The sequence below is a fragment of the Somniosus microcephalus genome, chromosome 22 (assembly GCF_052327205.1).
Source record: "Somniosus microcephalus isolate GS21.2 chromosome 22, FLI_Smic_1.0, whole genome shotgun sequence".
In the NCBI taxonomy this organism is placed as follows: Eukaryota; Metazoa; Chordata; class Chondrichthyes; order Squaliformes; family Somniosidae; genus Somniosus; species Somniosus microcephalus.
Genome location: NC_141008.1, coordinates 54944024 through 54962508, shown reverse-complemented (window position 1 = coordinate 54962508; position 18485 = coordinate 54944024). Strand labels below are relative to the sequence as shown.

Here is an 18485-nt window from a genome sequence, read left to right as displayed (position 1 = left end):
CCTCACACAATGGCCCTTCTTCCCCCATCGGAACAGCACAGGCGTGGGGCATTGTTCAAACACACTCAGCGCTAGTGAGCAGGCCGGTCTTGCTGTCATACATGCCTGACCTATTTGCAGGTGTGAACCGGAGACTGCGCCACTCGTGTCTGCCTACACTTCTTTCCTTTAATAAAAAAATAATACAACTGAATAGTGACCTGACCATCTACAGTCCCAATTTTTGCTTCTCATAATTATCAGGCAGTCACCCCAAAAGGGATCTGAAAACGGCCCTGGTGTCAGATACGCAATTAAATCACACAAATGATCTGATAAACCCATCACTTGGTTGTTTAGCACAATGTATTATAGGACAGGAAAGGTAACTCAGCCTTTGAATGAGGGCTGTCAAGTTTTAAAATGTCCCTTAAAAAAAAAATTATATAAACACACACACATGCATGCACATACACCATATACACACACTCACACATACATATATGTAGGCACACACGTGTATATATACACACACGTGTGTATACACACATGTAGGCACACACATATGTAGGGACATGCACACACACCTGTGTGTACACACACACGCACGTAGGCACACACACGTATATGTAGGCACACATGCGCATGCACACACACGTGTATACACGCACATACACACACATGTATATGTAGGCACACACACACACGTATATATAGACACACAGCCACACAGATACATATATAAAGGGAGATACATGACTAACACTTCATACCCACAAACAGAACAAGGCAGGGCCCCTCATTCAGCTGCATGGCGTTGGACTCTGTAAGTTCTAATACCGGTTTGGGGTGCCATGGAAATTCTTTGCAATCCATGTCATTGAGCACTGCCGGCCGCCCCTGGCGTGTGATTATCTTTCCCTCCTGGTCCAGGATAATAAGGGTTGGAATGCCTGCGTATAAAACAAAACGTTGGTGATTATTTGGTCTTTCTGCTCAACTTCACCAACAGCAGCAGTTCAAGAAAATCAATCTTGACCAGTTGGCTCTTTGCCTTTCCCAGAGGTGACTTCAGCATTTGGCGGCTGTAATCGTCTCCAAATCTGGGGTTCGGAGCCCTGGAACCTGATGGAACTGATCTAAATGTTTATTTGGTAGATCCTTCTTTTGTGCGCTGCTAAAAGTGACCCAGCAACAGTCTGCATTTCCACTTCCCCCCCCCCCCCGCCCCCCACCACACTCAAAATCTGGCTAGAAGGTCCCAGACTGCACCCGGTTCACGCGGCTCTGTGTTATGTGAGCCCAGGAACCGTTACACCCCAGTAAAGATTCAAAGAGCCACCTTTCTTCTCCTTTCACGCCTGGTAAGTTTGATTAACTGCCCATCATTTTCAGCAGATTCTGGTGTTTTGACACAAAGTTGAATGAGGAAGGGATGGAGATGGCAGAGGGTGCGAGGGGGGGTCCTTGTAGTTTAATTTAATTCAAGTGCTAGTGTTAGACATGTATAAACATAATAATGGAAAGACGCCAAAACATTGGTTGAGAAAATATGCACGGCAGACGAACAAGACTTGAGTCAATCCCACTGAGATCTCATTAGAGCAACAGCCATGTGACAGCTCCTGAAAAGGACTAAATTCTCAACTCTGTTCTCCCTCCCTCACTGCTGTAATTATTTAACACCACAATGACGAGCGTAGAGAATTCTGTTTAAAGAGCGTCACCATCACTATGGCTCCTATAAAACAAACTGCCTCAGAGAGAATTACTAATCAACTTTAAACAACCATTTGGGGTTTTCTAACTTTTTTTCCTTCCTCCTGAAAAGGTACAATGATTAGAATGACATTAATTAGAATTACAAGCACACACCGGTGATTCGAAGACACACAGTTGTACAATGATTCAGGCGATCAACACCATTCTGTGCTCATGTTAATTGGCGAGAGTACCATTCACAAACGGGGCTGGGGGGGGTGTGGGGGGGCAATGCTAGGGTTGGCGGAGGATTGTCATGTGCAGGGGGTACCCAGGGCCTACATATATGTGTGCGTGTGTGTGTATACACAGGTGTGTGTGCGTGCGCATGTGTGCCTACGTATACGTGTGTGTGCGTGTGCGTATGTATTAGTGTGTGTGTGTGTTTATATAATTTTTAAAAAGGGACATTTTAAAACTTGACAGCCCTCGTTCAAAGGCTGAGTTACCTTTACTGTCCTATAATATATTGCGCTAAACAACATAGAAACATAGAAGATAGGAGCAGGAGTAGGCCATTCGGCCCCTCGAGCCTGCTCCGCCATTCAATGCGATCATGGCTGATCATCCAAATTCAGTACCCTGTCCCTGCTTTCTCCCCATATCCCTTGATCCCTTTAGCCTTAAGAAATATATCCAACTCCTTCTTGAATATATTTAATGAATTGGCCTCTACTGCCTTCTACGGTAGAGAATTCCACAGGTGTGTATACACAGGTGTGTGCGCATGCGATGGGTTTATCTTTCCTGTTATAGGTGTCAGTCACGGCTCAGCGGGTAGCGCTCTCGCCTCTGAGCCATGAAGGTTGTGGGTTGAGTCCCACTCCAGAGACTTGAGCACACAAGCGCACTTCAGTGCGGTGCGGAGGGAGCCGCCGGCCGCACTGTCGGTGGTGCCGTCTTTCAGATGGGGCGACAAACTCGAGTCCCAATCTGCCCTCTCCGGTGGATGTAAAAGATCCCACGGCACTGTAACTAGCCTCTGGCCCAGTAGGCGCAACGATGAGTTTACTGAGTTCAATGCTGATTCACAAATGGTGGCCCGAAGGATGCACAGTAGACCCTAGTTGGAGGAGCTAACGCTGCGAGCTACAGGAAACTCTCGATTTACCGGCACCTAAATAACCGGAAATCTCTGTTAACCGGCAAAATTCCGGAGTAGGTTCAGGTAAGTTTTACTTCATATTAGTGGCAGTTCCTGGATCTGTGGCTGTGTAACTGGGGTTCGTGCACTTGTTGCTAAGCAACAGGGACACTTGGTCTGTGGCCGGAGTTCCTGCACATGTTGCTAAGCAACAGGGAAGCCTGGATTTGTTGCTGTGTACGGAGCTCTCGTACCTTTTAACTATACCTCTCTGTAATCCGGACTTTTTGATAAACCGGCACCACGCCGGTCCCATCGGTGCCGGATAATAAAGAGTTTGCTGTAGTATGTAGGGCACAGTTAGGTTGCTGAGGTTGGGTAGGCGGGTCAGGGAGGGATTTGAAAGTAAAGAAAGAACTTGAGTTTCTAGAGCGCCGTTCATGGTCTGAGGACGACCCTTTACAGCCAATAAAGTACTTCTGAAGTGTCGTCACTGTTGTAAATGTCTCGAGATACAAAGCAGGCCACAAGTACAAAGTGAACCAGTCCTCTGCCGGTCAGAACACACTGTACTGGCAAGAAGCCAAACCCTGCTGGAAGGCTTCATCTCCCCTCCCCTCCCCTGCCATAGCTAAACTTTTTGAGCTTCCAAGCGTAGTCTTTAGTGAGCTTGCGTGCACTGCATTTCCAAACCACATGCGCAAGAGTTATTAAGCAGCATTGCAGGATAGCCCTGCCAAAATGTCAGAGTTTCCGAAGGACGTGCACAGCGGGTGCAAGGGGGTAAGGGTCCAGCCACTCGTCGAAAGAAAAACAAAGAGCAAAGACTGAACTGCAGCTCAGCTTGTGGCGGAGACGCAGAATCTCCTTGGAAAGCTCAGTTGCAGATTCCTGCAGCCCTTCCCGGTATTTGGAGGCCGACCCTTCAGTCACTGCTCTCCGACCCACTAGAATTCTCTCTCAAAAACACACAGCCTCATTAGAATCATAGAATGGTTACAGCACAGAAGGAGGCCATTCGGCCCGTCCAGCCCGTGCCGGCTCTCTGCAAGAAACATAGAAGATAGGAGCAGGAGTAGGCCATTCGGCCCCTCGAGCCTGCTCCGCCATTCAATGAGATCATGGCTGACCATCCAAACTCAGTACCCTGTCCCTGCCTTTTCCCCATATCCCTTGATCCCTTTAGCCTTAAGAAATATATCTAACTCCTTCTTGAATATATTTAATGAATTGGCCTCAACTGCCTTGTGTGGTAGAGAATTCCACAGGTTCACCACTCTCTGGGTGAAGAAATTCCTCCTCATCTCAGTCCTAAATGGCTTACCCCTTATCCTTAGACTGTGAGCCCTGGTTCTGGACACCCCCGCCATCGGGAACATCCTTCCTGCATCCAGTCTGTCTAGTCTTGTTAGAATTTTATAAGTTTCAATGAGATCCCCTCTCATTCTTCTAAACTCCAGCGAATATAAGCCTAATCGACCCAATCTCTCCTCATACGTCATTCCTGCCATCCCAGGTATCAGTCTGGTGAATCTTCGCTGCACTCCCTCCATGGCAAGAACATCCTTCCTCAGATAAGGCAACCAAAACTGCACACAATACTCAAGGTGTGGTCTCACCAAGGCCCTGTACAACTGCAGCAAGACATCCTTGCTCCTGTACTCGAATCCTCTCGCTATGAAGGCCAACATGCCATTTGCCTTCTTAACCGCCTGCTGAACCTGCATGCTTAACTTCAGCGACTGGTGCACAAGGACACCCAGGTTTCGTTGCACTTCCCCTTCTCCCAATCTATTGCCGTTCAGATAATAATCTGTCTTCCTGTTTTTGCCACTGAAGTGGATAACCTCGCATTTATCCACATTATACTGCATCTGCCATGTAACCTGTCCAAACCATACTGGAGTTTCTCTGCATCCTCCTCACAGCACACACGCCCACCCAGCTTTGTGAACACTTCAGGTAGTCCCATTCCCCCACCCTTTCCCTGTAGCCCTGCAAAATGTTTTCCTTCAGGTATTTATCCAACTTCCTTTTGACAGCCGTGATTGAATCCGCCTCTACCACCCTCTCAGGCAGTGCATTCCAGATCCTAACCACTCGCTGCGTAAAAAAGTTTTTCCTCATGTCGCCTTGGGTCCTTCTGCCAATCACCTTAAATCTGTGTCAGTCTGGTTCGCGACCCTTCTGCCGATGGGAACGGTTTCTCTCTATCTCCTCTGTCCAGACCCCTCGTGATTTTGAACACCTCTATCAAATCTCCTCTCAACTTTCTCTGCTCCAAGGAGAACAACCCCTAGTCTCGCCATGTAACTGAAGTCCCTCATCCCTGGAATCATTCTTGTATATCTTTTCTGCACCCTCTCTAAGGCCTTCACATCTTTCCTAAAGTGCGGTGCCCATTAAACCATGCTCCCCGCTCTCAAAAGCTTCACAACACATCATCTGTTTGTCCAAACCATCAGACCTCTCCCTCCTTTCATCAACTTCCATTTGTACAGCTCACTTAGCACCAGACAGATGCCTCCACTCGGCACTCTACAGAATGAATACAATAAAAACGGACACCAAGGGAGAAGAATAAGTCGAATCAATTAAAGGGGCTGAGCCATGAAAGTAGTTGAAAAGAAAAGAAAGCAGGGAGGGAGGGAAGAGGCAAAGCTATTTGGCCCGACACCTACTTTCTTCCTCAGCGCTCACTTGACAAGACACCCATTGATCTGAAGCTTACACACTGCGCCCCATTCAGAGGCTGCCCGGACTAGACCCGGGCTCCTCATACAGAGGCTGCATGGACCAGACCCGGGCTCCTCATACAGAGACTGCATGGACTAGACCCGGGCTCCTCATACAGAGACTGCATGGACGAGACCCGGGCTCCTCATACAGAGACTGCATGGACTAGACCCGGGCTCCTCATACAGAGACTGCATGGACTAGACCCGGGCTCCTCATACAGAGACTGCATGGACTAGGCCCGGGCTCCTCATACAGAGACTGCATGGACTAGACCCGAGCTCCTCATACAGAGACTGCATGGACTAGACCCGAGCTCCTCATACAGAGGCTGCATGGACCAGACCCGGGCTCCTCATACAGAGACTGCATGGACTAGACCCGGGCTCCTCATACAGAGACGGCATGGACTAGACCCGGGCTCCTCATACAGAGACTGCATGGACTAGACCCGGGCTCCTCATACAGAGACTGCATGGACTAGACCCGGGCTCCTCATACAGAGACTGCATGGACTAGACCCGAGCTCCTCATACAGAGACTGCATGGACTAGACCCGGGCTCCTCATACAGAGACTGCCCGGACTAGACCCGGGCTCCTCATACAGAGACGGCATGGACTAGGCCCAGGCTCCTCATACAGAGACTGCATGGACTAGACCCAGGCTCCTCATACAGAGACTGCATGGACTAGACCCGAGCTCCTCATACAGAGACTGCATGGACTAGACCCAGGCTCCTCATACAGAGACTGCATGGACTAGACCCGAGCTCCTCATACAGAGACTGCATGGACTAGACCCAGGCTCCTCATACAGAGACTGCATGGACTAGACCCGGGCTCTTCATACAGAGACGGCATGGACTAGACCCGGGCTCCTCATACAGACGCTGCATGGACCAGACCCGGGCTCCTCATACAGAGACGGCATGGACTAGACCCGGGCTCCTCATACAGAGACTGCATGGACCAGACCCGGGCTCCTCATACAGAGACTGCATGGACTAGACCCGAGCTCCTCATACAGAGACTGCATGGACTAGACCCGGGCTCCTCATACAGAGACTGCATGGACTAGACCCGGGCTCCTCATACAGACGCTGCATGGACCAGACCCGGGCTCCTCATACAGACGCTGCATGGACTAGACCCGGGCTCCTCATACAGAGACTGCATGGACTAGACCCGAGCTCCTCATACAGAGACTGCATGGACTAGACCCGGGCTCCTCATACAGACGCTGCATGGACCAGACCCGGGCTCCTCATACAGAGACTGCATGGACCAGACCCGGGCTCCTCATACAGAGACTGCCCGGACTAGACCCGAGCTCCTCATACAGAGACTGCATGGACTAGACCCGGGCTCCTCATACAGAGACTGCATGGACTAGACCCGGGCTCCTCATACAGAGACTGCATGGACTAGACCCGGGCTCCTCATACAGAGACTGCATGGACCAGACCCGGGCTCCTCATACAGAGACGGCATGGACTAGACCCGGGCTCCTCATACAGAGACTGCATGGACTAGACCCGGGCTCCTCATACAGAGACGGCATGGACTAGACCCGGGCTCCTCATACAGAGACTGCATGGACTAGACCCGGGCTCCTCGTACAGAGACTGCATGGACTAGACCCGGGCTCCTCATACAGAGACTGCATGGACTAGACCCAGGCTCCTCATACAGAGACTGCATGGACTAGACCCGAGCTCCTCATACAGAGACTGCATGGACTAGACCCGGGCTCCTCATACAGAGACTGCATGGACTAGACCCGGGCTCCTCATAGAGAGACTGCATGGACTAGACCCGAGCTCCTCATACAGAGACGGCATGGACTAGACCCGAGCTCCTCATACAGAGACTGCATGGACTAGACCCGAGCTCCTCATAGAGAGACGGCATGGACTAGACCCGAGCTCCTCATACAGAGAATGCATGGACTAGACCCGGGCTCCTCATACAGAGAATGCATGGACTAGACCCGGGCTCCTCATACAGAGAATGCATGGACTAGACCCAGGCTCCTCATACAGAGAATGCATGGACCAGACCCAGGCTCCTCATACAGAGACGGCATGGACTAGACCCGAGCTCCTCATACAGAGACGGCATGGACTAGACCCAGGCTCCTCATACAGAGAATGCATGGACTAGACCCGGGCTCCTCATACAGAGACGGCATGGACTAGACCCGGGCTCCTCATACAGAGACTGCATGGACCAGACCCAGGCTCCTCATACAGAGACTGCATGGACCAGACCCGGGCTCCTCATACAGAGACTGCATGGACTAGACCCGGGCTCCTCATACAGAGACTGCATGGACTAGACCCGGGCTCCTCATACAGAGACTGCATGGACCAGACCCGGGCTCCTCATACAGAGACGGCATGGACTAGACCCAGGCTCCTCATACAGAGACTGCATGGACTAGACCCGGGCTCCTCATACAGAGACGGCATGGACTAGACCCAGGCTCCTCATACAGAGACTGCATGGACTAGACCCAGGCTCCTCATACAGAGACTGCATGGACTAGACCCGGGCTCCTCATACAGAGACTGCATGGACTAGACCCAGGCTCCTCATACAGAGACTGCATGGACTAGACCCGGGCTCCTCATACAGAGACTGCATGGACTAGGCCCGGGCTCCTCATACAGAGAATGCATGGACTAGACCCGGGCTCCTCATACAGAGACTGCATGGACTAGACCCGGGCTCCTCATACAGAGACTGCATGGACTAGGCCCGGGCTCCTCATACAGAGAATGCATGGACTAGACCCGGGCTCCTCATACAGAGACTGCATGGACTAGACCCGGGCTCTTCATACAGAGACTGCCCGGACTAGACCCGGGCTCCTCATACAGAGACTGCATGGACTAGACCCGGGCTCCTCATACAGAGAATGCATGGACTAGACCCGGGCTCCTCATACAGAGACTGCATGGACTAGACCCGGGCTCCTCATACAGAGACTGCATGGACTAGACCCGGGCTCCTCATACAGAGACTGCATGGACTAGACCCGGGCTCCTCATACAGAGACTGCATGGACTAGACCCGAGCTCCTCATACAGAGAATGCATGGACTAGACCCGGGCTCCTCATACAGAGAATGCATGGACTAGACCCGGGCTCCTCATACAGAGACTGCATGGACTAGGCCCGGGCTCCTCATACAGAGACTGCATGGACTAGGCCCGGGCTCCTCATACAGAGACTGCATGGACTAGGCCCGGGCTCCTCATACAGAGACTGCATGGACCAGACCCGGGCTCCTCATACAGAGACTGCATGGACTAGACCCGAGCTCCTCATACAGAGACGGCATGGACTAGACCCGAGCTCCTCATACAGAGAATGCATGGACTAGACCCAGGCTCCTCATACAGAGACTGCATGGACTAGACCCAGGCTCCTCATACAGAGACGGCATGGACCAGACCCGGGCTCCTCATACAGAGACTGCATGGACTAGACCCAGGCTCCTCATACAGAGACTGCATGGACTAGACCCGGGCTCCTCATACAGAGACTGCATGGACTAGACCCGGGCTCCTCATACAGAGACTGCATGGACTAGACCCGGGCTCTTCATACAGAGACTGCATGGACTAGACCCGGGCTCCTCATACAGAGACTGCATGGACTAGACCCGGGCTCCTCATACAGAGACTGCATGGACTAGACCCGGGCTCCTCATACAGAGACGGCATGGACTAGACCCGGGCTCCTCATACAGAGACTGCATGGACTAGACCCGGGCTCCTCATACAGAGAATGCATGGACTAGACCCGGGCTCCTCATACAGAGACGGCATGGACTAGACCCGGGCTCCTCATACAGAGACTGCATGGACTAGACCCGGGCTCCTCATACAGAGACTGCATGGACTAGACCCGGGCTCCTCATACAGAGACGGCATGGACTAGACCCGGGCTCCTCATACAGAGACGGCATGGACTAGACCCGGGCTCCTCATACAGAGACTGCATGGACTAGACCCGGGCTCCTCATACAGAGACTGCATGGACTAGACCCGGGCTCCTCATACAGAGACTGCATGGACTAGACCCGGGCTCTTCATACAGAGACTGCATGGACTAGACCCGGGCTCCTCATACAGAGACTGCATGGACCAGACCCGGGCTCCTCATACAGAGACTGCATGGACTAGACCCGGGCTCCTCATACAGAGACTGCATGGACTAGACCCGGGCTCCTCATACAGAGACTGCATGGACTAGACCCGGGCTCTTCATACAGAGACTGCATGGACTAGACCCGGGCTCCTCATACAGAGACTGCATGGACTAGACCCGGGCTCCTCATACAGAGACTGCATGGACTAGACCCGGGCTCCTCATACAGAGAATGCATGGACTAGACCCGGGCTCTTCATACAGAGACTGCATGGACTAGACCCGGGCTCTTCATACAGAGACTGCATGGACTAGACCCGGGCTCTTCATACAGAGACTGCATGGACTAGACCCGGGCTCCTCATACAGAGACTGCATGGACTAGACCCGGGCTCCTCATACAGAGACTGCATGGACTAGACCCGGGCTCTTCATACAGAGACTGCATGGACTAGACCCGGGCTCCTCATACAGAGACTGCATGGACTAGACCCGAGCTCCTCATACAGAGACTGCATGGACTAGACCCGGGCTCTTCATACAGAGACTGCATGGACTAGACCCGGGCTCCTCATACAGAGACTGCATGGACTAGACCCGAGCTCCTCATACAGAGAATGCATGGACTAGACCCAGGCTCCTCATACAGAGACTGCATGGACTAGACCCGGGCTCCTCATACAGAGAATGCATGGACTAGACCCGGGCTCCTCATACAGAGACTGCATGGACTAGGCCCAGGCTCCTCATACAGAGACTGCATGGACTAGACCCGGGCTCCTCATACAGAGACTGCATGGACCAGACCCGGGCTCCTCATACAGAGACTGCATGGACTAGGCCCGGGCTCCTCATACAGAGACTGCATGGACTAGACCCAGGCTCCTCATACAGAGACTGCATGGACTAGACCCGGGCTCCTCATACAGAGACTGCATGGACTAGACCCGGGCTCCTCATACAGAGACTGCATGGACTAGACCCGGGCTCCTCATACAGAGACTGCATGGACTAGACCCGGGCTCCTCATACAGAGACTGCATGGACTAGACCCGGGCTCCTCATACAGAGACTGCATGGACCAGACCCGGGCTCCTCATACAGAGAATGCATGGACTAGACCCGGGCTCCTCATACAGAGACGGCATGGACCAGACCCGGGCTCTTCATACAGAGACTGCATGGACTAGACCCGGGCTCCTCATACAGAGACTGCATGGACTAGACCCGGGCTCCTCATACAGAGACGGCATGGACCAGACCCGGGCTCCTCATACAGAGACTGCATGGACTTGACCCGGGCTCCTCATACAGAGACTGCATGGACTAGACCCGGGCTCCTCATACAGAGACTGCATGGACTAGACCAGGGCTCCTCATACAGAGACGGCATGGACCAGACCCAGGCTCCTCATACAGAGACTGCATGGACTAGACCCGGGCTCCTCATACAGAGACTGCATGGACTAGACCCGGGCTCCTCATACAGAGACTGCATGGACTAGACCCAGGCTCCTCATACAGAGATGGCATGGACTAGACCCGAGCTCCTCATACAGAGAATGCATGGACTAGACCCAGGCTCCTCATACAGAGAATGCATGGACTAGACCCGGGCTCCTCATACAGAGATGGCATGGACTAGACCCGAGCTCCTCATACAGAGGCTGCCCGGACTAGACCCAGGCTCCTCATACAGAGAATGCATGGACTAGACCCAGGCTCCTCATACAGAGACTGCATGGACTAGACCCGGGCTCCTCATACAGAGACTGCATGGACTAGACCCGAGCTCCTCATACAGAGGCTGCCCGGACTAGACCCGGGCTCCTCATACAGAGGCTGCATGGACTAGACCCGGGCTCCTCATACAGAGGCTGCCCGGACTAGACCCGGGCTCCTCATACAGAGACGGCATGGACTAGGCCCAGGCTCCTCATACAGAGGCTGCATGGACTAGACCCGGGCTCCTCATACAGAGGCTGCCCGGACTAGACCCGGGCTCCTCATACAGAGACGGCATGGACTAGACCCGGGCTCCTCATACAGAGAATGCATGGACTAGACCCAGGCTCCTCATACAGAGAATGCATGGACTAGACCCAGGCTCCTCATACAGAGATGGCATGGACTAGACCCGGGCTCCTCATACAGAGACGGCATGGACTAGACCCGGGCTCCTCATACAGAGAATGCATGGACTAGACCCAGGCTCCTCATACAGAGATGGCATGGACTAGACCCGAGCTCCTCATACAGAGGCTGCCCGGACTAGACCCAGGCTCCTCATACAGAGAATGCATGGACTAGACCCAGGCTCCTCATACAGAGACTGCATGGACTAGACCCGAGCTCCTCATACAGAGGCTGCATGGACTAGACCCGGGCTCCTCATACAGAGGCTGCCCGGACTAGACCCGGGCTCCTCATACAGAGACGGCATGGACTAGGCCCAGGCTCCTCATACAGAGACTGCATGGACTAGACCCGGGCTCCTCATACAGAGGCTGCATGGACTAGACCCGGGCTCCTCATACAGAGACTGCATGGACTAGACCCGAGCTCCTCATACAGAGACTGCATGGACTAGACCCGGGCTCCTCATACATAGACTGCATGGACTAGACCCGGGCTCCTCATACAGAGACTGCATGGACTAGACCCGAGCTCCTCATACAGAGACTGCATGGACTAGACCCGGGCTCCTCATACAGAGACGGCATGGACTAGACCCGGGCTCCTCATACAGAGACTGCATGGACTAGACCCGGGCTCCTCATACAGAGACGGCATGGACTAGACCCGGGCTCCTCATACAGAGACTGCATGGACTAGACCCGGGCTCCTCATACAGAGACTGCATGGACCAGACCCGGGCTCCTCATACAGAGACGGCATGGACTAGACCCGGGCTCCTCATACAGAGACTGCATGGACTAGACCCGGGCTCCTCATACAGAGACTGCATGGACTAGACCCGGGCTCCTCATACAGAGACTGCATGGACTAGACCCGGGCTCCTCATACAGAGACTGCATGGACTAGACCCGGGCTCCTCATACAGAGACGGCATGGACTAGACCCGAGCTCCTCATACAGAGACGGCATGGACTAGACCCGGGCTCCTCATACAGAGACTGCATGGACCAGACCCGGGCTCCTCATACAGAGACTGCATGGACTAGACCCGGGCTCTTCATACAGAGACTGCATGGACCAGACCCGGGCTCCTCATACAGAGACTGCATGGACTAGACCCGGGCTCCTCATACAGAGACTGCATGGACTAGACCCGGGCTCCTCATACAGAGACTGCATGGACTAGACCCGGGCTCCTCATACAGAGACGGCATGGACTAGGCCCAGGCTTCTCATACAGAGACTGCATGGACTAGGCCCAGGCTTCTCATACAGAGACTGCATGGACTAGACCCGGGCTCCTCATACAGAGACTGCATGGACTAGGCCCGGGCTCCTCATACAGAGACGGCATGGACTAGGCCCAGGCTTCTCATACAGAGACTGCATGGACTAGACCCGGGCTCCTCATACAGAGACTGCATGGACCAGACCCGAGCTCCTCATACAGAGACTGCATGGACTAGACCCGGGCTCCTCATACAGAGACTGCATGGACTAGACCCGGGCTCCTCATACAGAGACTGCATGGACTAGACCCGGGCTCCTCATACAGAGACTGCATGGACTAGACCCGGGCTCCTCATACAGAGACTGCATGGACTAGACCCGGGCTCTTCATACAGAGACTGCATGGACTAGGCCCGGGCTCCTCATACAGAGACTGCATGGACTAGACCCGAGCTCTTCATACAGAGACTGCATGGACTAGACCCAGGCTCCTCATACAGAGACGGCATGGACTAGACCCAGGCTCCTCATACAGAGACACTGCCCGGACTAGGTCCGGGCTCCTCATACAGAGACTGCATGGACCAGACCCGGGCTCTTCATACAGAGACTGCATGGAATCATAGAACAGTACAGCACAGGAGGAGGCCATTTGGCCCATCAAGTCTGCGCCAGCTCTTTCGAAGAGCAATCTAGTTAGTCCCACTCCACCCGCTCTTTCCCCATATCCCTGCAACTTTTTCTCCTTCAACTATTTATCCAATTCCCTTTTGAAGGCTACTATTGAATTTGTATCCACCCTCCTATCAGGCAGTGCATTGCAGATCCTAACCTAGCCCGCACTCCTCAGAGATGGCCCAGGCTCCTCATAGAGACACTGCCCGGACTAGGCCCAGGCTCCTCATAGAGACACTGCCCGGACTAGGCCCAGGCTCCTCATAGAGACACTGCCCGGACTAGGCCCAGGCTCCTCATAGAGACACTGCCCGGACTAGGCCCAGGCTCCTCATAGAGACACTGCCCGGACTAGGCCCAGGCTTCTCATAGAGACACTGCCCGGACTAGGCCCAGGCTCCTCATAGAGACACTGCCCGGACTAGGCCCAGGCTTCTCATAGAGACACTGCCCGGACTAGGCCCAGGCTCCTCATAGAGACACTGCCCGAACTAGGCCCAGGCTCCTCATAGAGACACTGCCCAGACTAGGCCCAGGCTCCTCAGAGAGACACTGCTCGGACTAGGCCCAGGCTTCTCATAGAGACACTGCCCGGACTAGGCCCAGGCTCCTCATAGAGACACTGCCCGAACTAGGCCCAGGCTCCTCATAGAGACACTGCCCAGACTAGGCCCAGGCTCCTCAGAGAGACACTGCTCGGACTAGGCCCAGGCTTCTCATAGAGACACTGCCCGGACTAGGCCCAGGCTTCTCATAGAGACACTGCCCGGACTAGGCCCAGGCTCCTCATAGAGACACTGCCCGAACTAGGCCCAGGCTCCTCATAGAGACACTGCCCAGACTAGGCCCAGGCTTCTCATAGAGACACTGCTCGGACTAGGCCCAGGCTTCTCATAGAGACACTGCTCGGACTAGGCCTGATCACTTTGACAAAAATGGTTTTGTCCGAAGCATTTCATTATTATTCCCTTTCCTATTGTTTTGCTGCCTTCAGGGTTAATACCAGGATCAGCTGAGGGAATGAACCCCTGGGTAGCAATGCGTCAGGTGCTGGATCCATAAATGATGTGACTGCGAGTAGCTGCTGTGCAGATTGATCATGTTAATATATTTAAATGAGCAAGCTATTCAATTCAAATTAACCAACCCGCCAGGGGTCGAAGTCTGGCCTCGAGCATTGTCAGTGTTTGAATGCTGCAAATGGCTTTCAATCTAACGTAGTTATGAGCAATTTAGTTTTTAATGGGCTTTGTTCCGATGTATCAAAGGATTATGAATGGTATTTTTTGTGGGCGACTTTGTCTGAAGTCAGCAGTCAGTCAGGGAGATTAAAGCCAGCAGAGAGACTGAGCTAGGTCTCGCTCTGTGCTAGCGCTTTGTCACGGAGGACGTGAGCGATTGTTTTTCAAGGATCAATTTATGATGAAAAGTAGGAAAGAAAGAACTTGCATTTATGTAGCACCTTTCGCAACCTCAGGGCGTCTCAAAAGAGCTCGACAGCCAATGAAGTACTTTTTGAAGTGCAGTCACTGTTGTAATGTAGGAAACGCGGCAGCCAATTTGCACACAGCAAGCTCCCACAAACAGCAATGAGATAATGGCCAGATAATCTGTGTTTTTTTTTTAAGTGATGTTGGTTGAGGGATAAATATTGGCCAGGAACTTGGCTAGCTGCTGGATCTTGCAGCTCACCAACAACCACGACGTGCGTGGATTCTTTAGCGCAGTCAAGACCACCTACTGCCCAAGCACCCAAGGCCCTACCCCACTGCGGGCCAAGAACGGAGAGGTACTCATCAAGGACAGGGAAGCAGTCAGTGCCCGCTGGAAGAAGCACTTCGAAGATCTCCTTAACCGAGACTCTGTCTTCGACGCAAGTGTCCTCAACTCCATCCCGCAGCATGTTACCCGCCACCACCTCAGCACAACCCCATCCCGGCATGAGGTTGAAAAGGCCATCCGACAACTGAAGAACAACAAGGCCTTAGGAGCAGATGGAATCCTCGCCGAGGCGCTAAAGCATGGCAGAGAAGCACTATTGGCGCGAATACATGAACTCATTTCTCTTATTTGGGAGGAGGAGAGCATGCCAGGGGATCTCAGAGACGCAGTAATTGTGACCATCTTCAAGAAAGGTGACAAGTCCGATTGCGGTAATTACAGAGGAGCCTCTCTACCATCTGCCACAGGGAAAGTCATCGCAAGAATCCTCCTCAATCGCCTTCTCCCTGTGGCTGAAGAGCTCCTCCCAGAGTCGCAATGCGGATTCCGCTCACTAAGGGTCACAATGGACATGATCTTCACCGCGAGTCAACTACAAGAGAAATGCAGGGAACAGCACCAACTGCTGTACATGGCCTTCTTTGACCTCACAAAGGCCTTTGACACCCGTGAGGGATTATGGAGTGTCCTCCTCAAATTCGGCTGCCCTCAAAAGCTTGTCACCATCCTCCACCTGCTTCACGACGACATGCAAGCCATGATCCTGACCAACGGATCCACTACAGACCCAATTCACGTACGGACCGGGGTCAAGCAAGGCTATGTCATCGCACCAACACTCTTCTCGATCTTGGGTGCAGGCTACTTTCCCACTGCTCTATGATGTAGCGTCTTGGAGTACCCAATTTATGTCACCTCTTTGTGGGGTGCCTGCTACTTTTTGGTTTTTTTTACGCTATATCTGCTTTTTGGGTTCAACATCAATAACTACTTCCATAAGTGGACCCTGTGTCCCTTATGAACCAGAGTGTACCTTTGTCTGACCATTATTTCGGTAGATGCAGGTAAAGCCAGGCATTGAACAGAGAACTCTTGGAATTCCAGCATGTGCCATTGCATGACCTCATCTTTAGTAGGCAGGTGGTCAGAAGATTGTGGGTTCAAGTCCCACTCCAGGGCCCTGAGCATTAAATTTAGGCTGGCATTCCAGTGCAGCACTGAGGGAATGCTGCACTGTTGGAGGTGCCGTCTTTTGGCTGCAATGCTCCATATCACCCTCAGTAAGCTCCCCACTGGAGTGGAGCTCATTTACAGAACAAACGGGAAACTGTTCAACCTCCGTTGCCTCCAGATCCAAGGTCGTCCCATCCTCTGTCATCAAATTACACTATGCAGACGACGCTTGCGTCTGCGCACACTCTGAGGCCGAACTCCAAACCATCATCAACACCTTCACTGAAGTGTACGAGAGCATGGGCCTTACACTAAACATCCGTAAGACAAAGGTCCTCTACCAACCTGCCCCCACCACACAGTACTGCTCCCCGATTATCAAAATCCATGACGAGGCCTTGAACAACGTGGACCACTTTTCCTACCTCGGGAGCCTACTGTCAACAAGGGCAGACGTCAATGACGAAGTCCAACACCGCCTTCAGTGTGCCAGTGCAGCCTTCGGTCACCTGAGGAAGAGTGTGTTTGAAGACCAGGACCTCAAACCCGGCACCAAGCTCATGGTCTAGAGAGCAGTAGTGATACCCGCCCTGCTGTATGCCTCAGAGACATGGACCATGTACAGCAGGCACCTCAAAGCACTGGAGAGGTACCACCAACGCTGCCTCTGCAAGATCCTGCAAATCCATTGGCAGGATAGGTGCACCAATGTCAGTGTTCTCGCTCAGGCCAACATCCCCAGCATCAAAGCTTTGACCACGCTCGATCAGCTCCGATGGACGGGTCATATTGTCCGCATGCCCGATACGAGACTCCCAAAACAAGCACTGTACTCGGAGCTCCGACACGGCAAGAGAGCCCCAGGTGGACAGAGGAAACGCTTCAAGGACACCCTCAAAGCCTCCTTGAAAAAGTGCAACATCCCCAATGACACCTGGGAATCCCTGGCCCAAGACCGCTCAAAGTGGAGGAGAAGCAACCGGGAAGGCGCCAAACACCTTGCGTTTCTTCGCCGGGAGCAAGCGGAAGTCAAGTGCAGGCAGCACAAGGAGCGCACGTCAACCCAAGCACCCCACCCACCCGCCCCTTCAACCACCGTCTGCCCCAACTGTGACAGAGACTGTGGGTCCCGCATTGGACTCATCAGTCACCTGAGAACTCATTTTTAGCGTGGAAGCAAGTCATCCTCGATTCCGAGGGACTGCCTAAGAAGAAATGTCCAGGGTACCGGGGATAACTCCCCTGCTCTTCTTCGAAATAGTGGGGTCTTTTACATCCACCTCAGAGGGCAGACGGGGTCTCGATTTAACGCCTCATCCAAAAGACGGCACCTCCAACAGTGCAGCATTCCCTCAGTGCTGCACTGGAATGCCAGTCTAAATTTAATGCTCAGGGCCCTGGAGTGGGACTTGAACCCACAACCTTCTGACCACCTGCCTACTAAAGATGAGGTCATGCGATGGCACATGCTGGAATTGCAATTCTCTGTTCAATGCCTGGGTTTACCTGCATCTACCTAAATAGTGGTCAGACAAAGGTACACTCTGGTTCATAAGGGTCACAAGGTCCACTAATGGAAGTAGTTATTGATGTTGAACCCAAAAAGCAGATATAGCGTAAAAAAAAACAAAGTAGCAGGCACCCCACAAAGAGGTGACATAAATTGGGCACTCCAAGACACTACATCACAGAGCAGTGGGAAAGTAGCCTGCACTCACGATTTCCCCCGAGTTCAGCTGGACTATCAAGTAATGAGAGAGCAACCAGCTCACACCTAGTGACTCAAGGGTAACCTTGGTAGAAGCCTAGAAGTAATTTGTCTGCCTT

The 18485-nt window shown here is 52.9% G+C and overlaps 1 protein-coding gene across 5 annotated transcripts in view; it reads right to left on the bottom strand.

Moving 5' to 3' along the window:
• nxn (nucleoredoxin) overlaps positions 1–18485 on the bottom strand; it is a 286408-nt gene that overhangs the window by 29228 nt on the left and 238695 nt on the right. For 4 of the 5 annotated variants that reach the window (XM_085964781.1, XM_085964783.1, XM_085964784.1 and 1 more), the window contains exon 6: positions 753–932. The exons of the other annotated variant lie outside the window; for it this stretch is intronic. In XM_085964781.1, coding sequence (XP_085820907.1) covers positions 753–932 — 180 coding nt within the window. The remainder of the gene's footprint in view (positions 1–752; positions 933–18485) is intronic. 5 annotated transcript variants of the gene reach the window in all.